Here is a 12,105-nt window from a genome sequence, read left to right as displayed (position 1 = left end):
GTACTGTTACGTACTGGTACAGTTATGTGGTTCTGTTACGTACTGGTACAGTTATGTGGTTCTGTTACGTACTGGTACAGTAACGTGGTACTGTTACGTACTGGTACAGTTATGTGGCACTGTTACGTACTGGTACAGTAACGTGGTACTGTTACGTACTGGTACTGTTATGTACTGGTACAGTTACGTGGTACTGTTACGTACTGGTACAGTTACGTGGTACTGTTACGTACTGGTACAGTTATGTGGTACTGTTACGTACCGGTACAGTTATGTGGCACTGTTACGTACTGGTACAGTAACGTGGTACTGTTACGTACTGGTACAGTAACGTGGTACTGTTACGTACTGGTACAGTTATGTGGCACTGTACGTACTGGTACAGTAACGTGGTACTGTACGTACTGGTACAGTTAGGGCACTGTTAACGTACTGGTACAGTAACGTTGGTACTGTTACGTACTGGTACTGTTATGTACTGTACAGTTACGTGTACTGTTACGTACTGGTACAGTTACGTGGTACTGTTACGTACTGGTACAGTTATGTGGTTACTGTTACGTACTGGTACAGTAACGTGGTACTGTTACGTACTGGTACAGCTTATGTGGCACTGTTACGTACTGGTACAGTAACGTGGTACTGTTACGTACTGGTACAATTATGTGGCACTGTTACGTACTGGTACAGTAACGTGGTACTGTTATGTACTGGTACAATTTTGTGGCACTGTTACGTACTGGTACAGTTACGTGGTACTGTTACGTACTGGTACAGTTACGTGGTACTGTTACGTACTGGTACAACTAAAGTTACCTGGCAATCGTTTTTAGAGGTAAGAGCTTGTACCAAATTAGACTTCAGTGTATACTAATACATTGGTTTGTGTGACTTCTGTTTTTGACTAATATTTTAGGTTCACCATGATGTACGTGACCGTAACAGCAATTACATCAGAAAACCTGAGATAACGGCTATTTATCGCTCATCACTCATGGCTCTGTTAAATCTAATCATGATACTCCGGTAGGAGGTTTTACATCATTTGATATGGATCGATGGATTCAAACTCGATTCAGAATGTTCTACGTTTTAGAATTTTCCTCTGATGTAACGTTCTTAATTTTAGGCTTAAAGATTACTCAACCAATTTTCACTGGCAATTTCCAGTTAAAGTTTGAATGATCTGTGTTTCTTATCAGTCGCTTTGTTTGAATTTCTGTTATTAATGTAGCCTAGACTTAGACCGTTCCAGGCAGACCTTCGTTTGATAAAGTAGTTTTTAATTTTCACCTCTGGTGGCGGAGATTTTCATTATCGAGTTTTCAATGATTGTAAAGAGTATTTGCTAATTTTCTGGACGTTGATCTTCTTATCGATGTTTAACAATAAAATTGGCAGCAGAGGAGACACTTACATATCCTATGAAGCCAACTTTGTGCTGGAAGCTGCAGATTTTTCCAACAAAACGATTACAAAAAGATTGGAGGCTAATCCTTTCGTGTTTTGCACCTGCTGTTACCGTCCTTTATCTTTTTATTTAGTACTAATATTTGTAATCGAATTTAGATATATTTACCGACATGATGTCGCAATATGTTTTGTAGGGCCATCATGTGATCTTATTTTCACTGATATTAATTGGTGACAACGTTATCGGTTTGTGCCATTAAGCAATCTCGGGCCTCTTCGCACGCCCCATTTTTCTTCGTTCAAGTTGTTGTTAATACCGAATACGTAAATAAGATTTGGAACCATCAGCGGATAAGACCGCGTACATTATGAAACCGAAATGCAGTCTGAAAATCAGTTAAGTGATTAAACACATATTTAGTATTTACCTGAGTTATTTGTAGTTGTACTGATAATTTTTTCCTATTCCAATTCAAATTAATCTCTTCTCACAAGAGTCATTGATCATACAGAAAGTCCTCTTGTTTCAAGTTCCTCCGATAACTCACCAATCGCTCAGATGTGAGGTGATTGCGAACCAAGATGCCTGTCCCCCCTCCGACCCTCCTCCCCCCTTATTCTGTCTCTTCAGCTGAAAAGGAGGGTGGAAATGAGGATCTGGACAAAGAGGCCGAGGTGGGAGTTTGTACTTGCGGGTCTAAGGGATGTGGGTGTGGGTGTGCCAAGGTAACCCATGGACAAGAACATCACTGTGTTACACGGTATGTATTTAAAAGTACCTGATCGTGCGCATTTTTTACCTATTCATAACATATATTGCATTTTATTGCTAGTACCTGATTGAGCTCAGTCTACTGTACCCCCCTCCCAACGGGCTTAGCATTAGTTCATTCAGGAGTGTGCATTATCGTGGGTACGATCATTGGGGCAGGGATATTCGTTTCCCCAAACAGCGTGTCGAAGCGTGTCGGCTCCCCCAGCCATGTCAATACTAATCTGGCTCGGAGGTGGTGTCCTTTCTACTATAGTAAGGCATGTTTTTTATTCGCATTTTATTTGCATTTAAATTGCATGAATATAAATCTCTAAGTTATTAAATTAAATTAATGGCTCATATAATATTACATTCTATGAACCCCCCCCCCCCCCCCCCCCCCCCAGGAGCTATTACATTCTATGAACCCCCCCCCCCCCCCCCCCCCCCCAGGAGCTATTACATTCTATGACCCCCCCCCCCCCCCCCCCCCCCCCCCCCCCCAGGAGCTATTACATTTCTGGAGCTTGGAACGAATGTTACCTAAAAATGGTGGACAGATGATTTATCTAGAAAGGCGTTTGGAGGTCTTCTATCATTCCTGTCCTGTTATCTTCTACACGTACTTTTAGGGGGACTTCGTGAGTAAATCTTATCTGTTTATTCTTTTATTGAAGACATTACTTTTAGTATGTGATTATTCGGCTTTAAAGACTCGCATAGGTTTACTTTGAAGTGAAGATAAAATTTTAAATTTTACTGCCAAGTCCCCTATAATTGAATTAACGTTACCTGTTACCGGAGTGCAAGATTGTGAGCACCAGACATGGCAGATTTCATTGTCCTAGTCTAATTTAAAGTTATGCTAGGCAGAGCAATAGGGTTCCTGACGTTTGGGAAGTATTTCTGGGCTGTCTTCTTACGATAATGCTGACGATGTTCCGGAATGGGCCAACAGGATCCTTTGCATTGTTGTATGCTGTGAGTAAAACATAGTTAATTCATATAGATTGTAGGATTAATATTGAGGGCGTGTAGATACCCCAGGAACAATATGTGTTTCATTTTCGATCTCAAACTATTTACCTATGGAATACTGAACTGTGAAATGTTTACATTTATCTGTACTTTCAATAATTCTGAATAATAACCTCCAAAATCCTACCAGGGACGATCATGAGCCTAATAACTATCTACCCGAACCTTACTCTTAAGATTATTGACGCTGTTACCTTCTTTAAAATGGCGTCCCTCGCTCTCATCATCATACTTGGCTTCGTCCATTTGTGCCAAGGTGAATTTAATGAAGCCCACTACCCCAGGTAACCATGGTAACCACTAATCTTTCATCAAAATTACTTTCAATTCAAACAGAGATCTTTTAGCGATTTCGATTACACATGAACATCAGACCCATAATTAATATTACCGACTAATCGTGGGGTGAAGGATTTCAAAATAAACTTCTGTAACATTTATAGACGAATAAATGCAAATATATAAACCCAAACTTGCCACTAGGACACACGGAGAACATAACGGTAGGATTTGAGAATACAAGCTGGAAACCACAGGAATGGGGGGAAGCTTGGAACAGTGTTCTGTGGGCCTACAATGGCTGGATCTCTCTTTCTGTCATGTTGGGCGAGGTCAAGGACCCCAGGTTCAAGTTTTAAAGAGACCAACTTTTTTGGGGCACATGAATGGAAAAGAAATTTCGCGTGAATGGAATAGGAATTTTAGCCGAGGGATTTTAAACAGGGGATCTTCCCAGGATGCTGCCAAAAATAGTGGCGATATCAATGACGATAGTGACGATACTGTACGTCTTAGCGGTCACATCCTATCACATTGTACTCGATATGGATACCATGATGTCTGGCTCAGCTCTTGCTAGTGTGAGTTGCAGATATCCTGCATTTTCGCTCATTTTTCCGGCCTATTTTCCGATCCAAACATACGACTACAACACGTTCTGATTACACTGATTTGAACATTGATAAGCTCCACGTCAAATGTAAATAGCTGAAGCCACCGTATTTTCTTAACAGAAACTAGCTGGTAAAAAGATGGGACAGTCAGGAGAGGTGTTCTATGCTATAGCTGTGGCTGTCTCCACCCTGGGTAACGCCATGTGTGCTTCTCTTGCAGCTAGCAGGTAAAACTATGTTACAGTTAATTCCAGGTTTCAAGCATAGATCATTTCCATAACAAAATTAAAAATATTACTTGCTTTCTTAAAGCAGCATACGTGTTCGCTTGATCGACTCCTTACAGTTAAGGTGATACTGCTAATAATTCTGAGTAACCCCCTCCCATCATATCCACGTACCCACTACCCAGGTTCCTCCAAGCTGGTGGCAGAGGTGGAATATTACCCGGCTGCTTTGGTCTCGTCAACAAGCGGTTCAAGACACCAATGTTCTCCCTTTTATACGTGGTATGATCTACTCAAGTTGTGTTTTAACGTTTGATCATCCTCAATTTGCTTGAATCTTTAAAATGGCGAGCTGGAGGCAAGTCTTACAAGTTCTAATCCGACGTATCAGAGGTACTTCGGCTAGTGAGTTATGTCAATATGTGATATGTCCAGTTTAAGGTTAAGGCTGGATCTGGAGGAGTCATTTTAAGGCCTACGAAATAATTTTAATCGCTATTTTGTCGATCTGAACATCCTGCAACCTTTGAACGTCCTCAAATTGCTTGAATCACAAAAATCGCAAACTTGAAGTCAGTCTTACAAGTTTTAATCCGACGTATCAGAGCTACTTCGTCTTCAGCTAGTGAGTTATGTATAATTGAAGGTTAAGACTGGATCTGGAGGAGTCGTTTTAGGGCCTATGAAATAATTTCCACCAGTATTTTGTCGAGCTAAACATCTTGAACCCTTTGAAGTTTGAACATCTTCGAATTGCTTGAATCAGAAAAAATGTCGAGCTGGAGGCCAGTCTTACAGGTTCTAATCCGACGTATCAGAGCTACTTCAGCTTGTGAGTTACGTCTAATTGGAGGTTAAGGCTGGATCTGGAGGAGTCGTTTTAGGGCCTACGAAATAATTTCCACCGTTATTTTGTCGAACTGAACATCCTGCACCCTTTGAAAATCATCGATTTGCTTGAATCTCAAAAATGGCGAGCTGGAGGCCAGACATTTTCAGTTGTGTACTATTTAATTAAAGTGCTATCAACCAAAATAACGTTATATAAAAGACCCAGAGTTTACGTTGTGCTATTTGTATCAAATAGTTGATAACATGCAGCGGTCAATAAATATAATAATAGTTTTACAATTTATATGCTATATGACTTAATTAATTGAACCAAAAGGTTGTCTGATCTATCATAATACAGATGGTAGCATCGACGATATTCATTTCGTTTGGGAACGTGTTCAAGTTAATCAACACCGCCTCCTTCACCAGCTTTGCTTTCACCAGCCTGTGTGCGGTTGGACTCCTCGTGATGAGAAGAAAGTTTCCTGATCTACCGAGACCTGTACAAGTTAGTTCAAACCTTTTAGTTAACTAGTTGTGGGTATTGGAGACCTGTACAAGTTAGTTCAAACCTTTTAGTTAACTAGTTGTGGGTATTGGAGACCTGTACAAGTTAGTTCAAACCTTTTAGTTAACTAGTTGTGGGTATTGGAGACCTGTACAAGTTAGTTCAAACCTTTTAGTTAACTAGTTGTGGGTATTGGAGACCTGTACAAGTTAGTTCAAACCTTTTAGTTAACTAGTTGTGGGTATTGGAGACCTGTACAAGTTAGTTCAAACCTTTTAGTTAACTAGTTGTGGGTATTGGAGACCTGTACAAGTTAGTTTAAACCTTTTAGTTAACTAGTTGTGGGTATTGGAGACCTGTACAAGTTAGTTTAAACCTTTTAGTTAACTAGTTGTGGGTATTGGAGACATGTACAAGTTAGTTTAAACCTTTTAGTTAATTAGTTGTGGGTATTGGAGACCTGTACAAGTTAGTTCAAACCTTTTAGTTAACTAGTTGTGGGTATTGGAGACCTGTACAAGTTAGTTCAAACCTTTTAGTTAACTAGTTGTGGGTATTGGAGACCTGTACAAGTTAGTTCAAACCTTTTAGTTAACTAGTTGTGGGTATTGGAGACCTGTACAAGTTAGTTCAAACCTTTTAGTTAACTAGTTGTGGGTATTGGAGACCTGTACAAGTTAGTTCAAACCTTTTAGTTAACTAGTTGTGGGTATTGGAGACCTGTACAAGTTAGTTCAAACCTTTTAGTTAACTAGTTGTGGGTATTGGAGACCTGTACAAGTTAGTTTAAACCTTTTAGTTAACTAGTTGTGGGTATTGGAGACCTGTACAAGTTAGTTTAAACCTTTTAGTTAACTAGTTGTGGGTATTGGAGACATGTACAAGTTAGTTTAAACCTTTTAGTTAACTAGTTGTGGGTATTGGAGACCTGTACAAGTTAGTTCAAACCTTTTAGTTAACTAGTTGTGGGTATTGGAGACCTGTACAAGTTAGTTCAAACCTTTTAGTTAACTAGTTGTGGGTATTGGAGACCTGTACAAGTTAGTTCAAACCTTTTAGTTAACTAGTTGTGGGTATTGGAGACATGTACAAGTTAGTTCAAACCTTTTAGTTAACTAGTTGTGGGTATTGGAGACCTGTACAAGTTAGTTCAAACCTTTTAGTTAACTAGTTGTGGGTATTGGAGACCTGTACAAGTTAGTTCAAACCTTTTAGTTAACTAGTTGTGGGTATTGGAGACCTGTACAAGTTAGTTTAAATCTTTAAGTTAATTAGTTGTGGGTATTGGAGACCTGTACAAGTTAGTTTAAACCTTTTAGTTAACTAGTTGTGGGTATTGGAGACCTGTACAAGTTAGTTTAAACCTTTTAGTTAACTAGTTGTGGGTATTGGAGACATGTACAAGTTAGTTTAAACCTTTTAGTTAACTAGTTGTGGGTATTGGAGACCTGTACAAGTTAGTTCAAACCTTTTAGTTAACTAGTTGTGGGTATTGGAGACCTGTACAAGTTAGTTCAAACCTTTTAGTTAACTAGTTGTGGGTATTGGAGACATGTACAAGTTAGTTCAAACCTTTTAGTTAACTAGTTGTGGGTATTGGAGACCTGTACAAGTTAGTTCAAACCTTTTAGTTAACTAGTTGTGGGTATTGGAGACCTGTACAAGTTAGTTTAAATCTTTAAGTTAATTAGTTGTGGGTATTGGAGACCTGTACAAGTTAGTTCAAACCTTTAAGTTAACTAGTTGTGGGTATTGGAGACCTGTACAAGTTAGTTCAAACCTTTTAGTTAACTAGTTGTGGGTATTGGAGACCTGTACAAGTTAGTTCAAACCTTTTAGTTAACTAGTTGTGGGTATTGGAGACCTGTACAAGTTAGTTCAAACCTTTTAGTTAACTAGTTGTGGGTATTGGAGACCTGTACAAGTTAGTTCAAACCTTTTAGTTAACTAGTTGTGGGTATTGGAGACCTGTACAAGTTAGTTCAAACCTTTTAGTTAACTAGTTGTGGGTATTGGAGACCTGTACAAGTTAGTTCAAACCTTTTAGTTAACTAGTTGTGGGTATTGGAGACCTGTACAAGTTAGTTTAAACCTTTTAGTTAACTAGTTGTGGGTATTGGAGACCTGTACAAGTTAGTTTAAACCTTTTAGCTAACTAGTTGTGGGTATTGGAGACCTGTACAAGTTAGTTCAAACCTTTTAGTTAACTAGTTGTGGGTATTGGAGACCTGTACAAGTTAGTTCAAACCTTTTAGTTAACTAGTTGTGGGTATTGGAGACCTGTACAAGTTAGTTTAAACCTTTTAGTTAACTAGTTGTGGGTATTGGAGACCTGTACAAGTTAGTTCAAACCTTTTAGTTAACTAGTTGTGGGTATTGGAGACCTGTACAAGTTAGTTCAAACCTTTTAGTTAACTAGTTGTGGGTATTAGAGACCTGTACAAGTTAGTTCAAACCTTTTAGTTAACTAGTTGTGGGTATTGGAGACCTGTACAAGTTAGTTTAAACCTTTTAGTTAACTAGTTGTGGGTATTGGAGACCTGTACAAGTTAGTTTAAACCTTTTAGTTAACTAGTTGTGGGTATTGGAGACCTGTACAAGTTAGTTTAAACCTTTTAATTAACTAGTTGTGGGTATTGGAGACCTGTACAAGTTAGTTCAAACCTTTTAGTTAACTAGTTGTGGGTATTGGAGACCTGTACAAGTTAGTTCAAACCTTTTAGTTAACTAGTTGTGGGTATTGGAGACCTGTACAAGTTAGTTCAAACCTTTTAGTTAACTAGTTGTGGGTATTGGAGACCTGTACAAGTTAGTTTAAACCTTTTAGTTAACTAGTTGTGGGTATTGGAGACCTGTACAAGTTAGTTTAAACCTTTTAGTTAACTAGTTGTGGGTATTGGAGACCTGTACAAGTTAATTCAAACCTTTTAGTTAACTAGTTGTGGGTATTGGAGACCTGTACAAGTTAGTTCAAACCTTTTAGTTAACTAGTTGTGGGTATTGGAGACCTGTACAAGTTAGTTCAAACCTTTTAGTTAACTAGTTGTGGGTATTGGAGACCTGTACAAGTTAGTTTAAACCTTTTAGTTAACTAGTTGTGGGTATTGGAGACCTGTACAAGTTAGTTTAAACCTTTTAGTTAACTAGTTGTGGGTATTGGAGACCTGTACAAGTTAGTTTAAACCTTTTAGTTAACTAGTTGTGGGTATTGGAGACATGTACAAGTTAGTTTAAACCTTTTAGTTAACTAGTTGTGGGTATTGGAGACCTGTACAAGTTAGTTCAAACCTTTTAGTTAACTAGTTGTGGGTATTGGAGACCTGTACAAGTTAGTTCAAACCTTTTAGTTAACTAGTTGTGGGTATTGGAGACATGTACAAGTTAGTTCAAACCTTTTAGTTAACTAGTTGTGGGTATTGGAGACCTGTACAAGTTAGTTCAAACCTTTTAGTTAACTAGTTGTGGGTATTGGAGACCTGTACAAGTTAGTTTAAATCTTTAAGTTAATTAGTTGTGGGTATTGGAGACCTGTACAAGTTAGTTTAAACCTTTTAGTTAACTAGTTGTGGGTATTGGAGACCTGTACAAGTTAGTTCAAACCTTTCAGTTAACTAGTTGTGGGTATTGGAGACCTGTACAAGTTAGTTCAAACCTTTTAGTTAACTAGTTGTGGGTATTAGAGACCTGTACAAGTTAGTTCAAACCTTTTAGTTAACTAGTTGTGGGTATTGGAGACCTGTACAAGTTAGTTTAAACCTTTTAGTTAACTAGTTGTGGGTATTAGAGACCTGTACAAGTTAGTTTAAACCTTTTAGTTAACTAGTTGTGGGTATTGGAGACCTGTACAAGTTAGTTTAAACCTTTTAGTTAACTAGTTGTGGGTATTGGAGACCTGTACAAGTTAGTTCAAACCTTTTAGTTAACTAGTTGTGGGTATTGGAGACCTGTACAAGTTAGTTCAAACCTTTTAGTTAACTAGTTGTGGGTATTGGAGACCTGTACAAGTTAGTTCAAACCTTTTAGTTAACTAGTTGTGGGTATTGGAGACCTGTACAAGTTAGTTTAAACCTTTTAGTTAACTAGTTGTGGGTATTGGAGACATGTACAAGTTAGTTTAAACCTTTTAGTTAACTAGTTGTGGGTATTGGAGACCTGTACAAGTTAGTTCAAACCTTTTAGTTAACTAGTTGTGGGTATTGGAGACATGTACAAGTTAGTTCAAACCTTTTAGTTAACTAGTTGTGGGTATTGGAGACCTGTACAAGTTAGTTCAAACCTTTTAGTTAACTAGTTGTGGGTATTGGAGACCTGTACAAGTTAGTTCAAACCTTTTAGTTAACTAGTTGTGGGTATTGGAGACCTGTACAAGTTAGTTTAAATCTTTAAGTTAATTAGTTGTGGGTATTGGAGACCTGTACAAGTTAGTTTAAACCTTTTAGTTAACTAGTTGTGGGTATTGGAGACCTGTACAAGTTAGTTTAAACCTTTTAGTTAACTAGTTGTGGGTATTGGAGACATGTACAAGTTAGTTTAAACCTTTTAGTTAACTAGTTGTGGGTATTGGAGACCTGTACAAGTTAGTTCAAACCTTTTAGTTAACTAGTTGTGGGTATTGGAGACCTGTACAAGTTAGTTCAAACCTTTTAGTTAACTAGTTGTGGGTATTGGAGACATGTACAAGTTAGTTCAAACCTTTTAGTTAACTAGTTGTGGGTATTGGAGACCTGTACAAGTTAGTTCAAACCTTTTAGTTAACTAGTTGTGGGTATTGGAGACCTGTACAAGTTAGTTTAAATCTTTAAGTTAATTAGTTGTGGGTATTGGAGACCTGTACACGTTAGTTCAAACCTTTTAGTTAACTAGTTGTGGGTATTGGAGACCTGTACAAGTTAGTTCAAACCTTTTAGTTAACTAGTTGTGGGTATTGGAGACCTGTACAAGTTAGTTCAAACCTTTTAGTTAACTAGTTGTGGGTATTGGAGACCTGTACAAGTTAGTTCAAACCTTTTAGTTAACTAGTTGTGGGTATTGGAGACCTGTACAAGTTAGTTCAAACCTTTTAGTTAACTAGTTGTGGGTATTGGAGACCTGTACAAGTTAGTTCAAACCTTTTAGTTAACTAGTTGTGGGTATTGGAGACCTGTACAAGTTAGTTCAAACCTTTTAGTTAACTAGTTGTGGGTATTGGAGACCTGTACAAGTTAGTTCAAACCTTTTAGTTAACTAGTTGTGGGTATTGGAGACCTGTACAAGTTAGTTTAAACCTTTTAGTTAACTAGTTGTGGGTATTGGAGACCTGTACAAGTTAGTTCAAACCTTTTAGTTAACTAGTTGTGGGTATTGGAGACCTGTACAAGTTAGTTCAAACCTTTTAGTTAACTAGTTGTGGGTATTGGAGACCTGTACAAGTTAGTTCAAACCTTTTAGTTAACTAGTTGTGGGTATTAGAGACCTGTACAAGTTAGTTCAAACCTTTTAGTTAACTAGTTGTGGGTATTGGAGACCTGTACAAGTTAGTTTAAACCTTTTAGTTAACTAGTTGTGGGTATTAGAGACCTGTACAAGTTAGTTTAAACCTTTTAGTTAACTAGTTGTGGGTATTGGAGACCTGTACAAGTTAGTTTAAACCTTTTAGTTAACTAGTTGTGGGTATTGGAGACCTGTACAAGTTAGTTCAAACCTTTTAGTTAACTAGTTGTGGGTATTGGAGACCTGTACAAGTTAGTTCAAACCTTTTAGTTAACTAGTTGTGGGTATTGGAGACCTGTACAAGTTAGTTCAAACCTTTTAGTTAACTAGTTGTGGGTATTGGAGACCTGTACAAGTTAGTTCAAACCTTTTAGTTAACTAGTTGTGGGTATTGGAGACCTGTACAAGTTAGTTTAAACCTTTTAGTTAACTAGTTGTGGGTATTGGAGACCTGTACAAGTTAGTTTAAACCTTTTAGTTAACTAGTTGTGGGTATTGGAGACCTGTACAAGTTAGTTTAAACCTTTTAGTTAACTAGTTGTGGGTATTGGAGACCTGTACAAGTTAGTTTAAACCTTTTAGTTAACTAGTTGTGGGTATTGGAGACCTGTACAAGTTAATTCAAACCTTTTAGTTAACTAGTTGTGGGTATTGGAGACCTGTACAAGTTAGTTCAAACCTTTTAGTTAACTAGTTGTGGGTATTGGAGACCTGTACAAGTTAGTTCAAACCTTTTAGTTAACTAGTTGTGGGTATTGGAGACCTGTACAAGTTAGTTTAAACCTTTTAGTTAACTAGTTGTGGGTATTGGAGACCTGTACAAGTTAGTTTAAACCTTTTAGTTAACTAGTTGTTGGTATTGGATTGTAGATCGTGTTATGAAACCTCTATCGGATTCTTACTGCAAGGTTGATAATGTTGATTATCTTTTTGCCATTTATTTGACCCCTCCCACACCAGGTGTCTCTA

General features: G+C 37.9%; 1 protein-coding gene across 1 annotated transcript; it reads left to right on the top strand.

The window, feature by feature from the left end:
* The first annotated feature begins 3,099 nt into the window (after nt 1–3,099).
* On the top strand, nt 3,100–5,694 carry LOC134825686 (Y+L amino acid transporter 2-like). The gene is made up of 7 exons (XM_063837891.1): nt 3,100–3,148; nt 3,336–3,461; nt 3,689–3,830; nt 3,942–4,065; nt 4,219–4,325; nt 4,511–4,607; nt 5,518–5,694. Exons 2-7 carry the CDS (start codon nt 3,344–3,346, stop codon nt 5,692–5,694), a joined length of 765 nt encoding a protein of 254 aa, XP_063693961.1. The 5' UTR covers nt 3,100–3,148; nt 3,336–3,343.
* Nucleotides 5,695–12,105: the final 6,411 nt, after the last annotated feature.

The sequence above is a fragment of the Bolinopsis microptera genome, unplaced genomic scaffold, assembly GCF_026151205.1.
Source record: "Bolinopsis microptera isolate Bmic1 unplaced genomic scaffold, MBARI_Bmic_1.0 sca11, whole genome shotgun sequence".
Taxonomy (NCBI): domain Eukaryota; kingdom Metazoa; phylum Ctenophora; class Tentaculata; order Lobata; family Bolinopsidae; genus Bolinopsis; species Bolinopsis microptera.
Note: the sequence above shows the minus strand (reverse complement) of the source record. Positions and strands in the feature narration are given on the sequence as shown.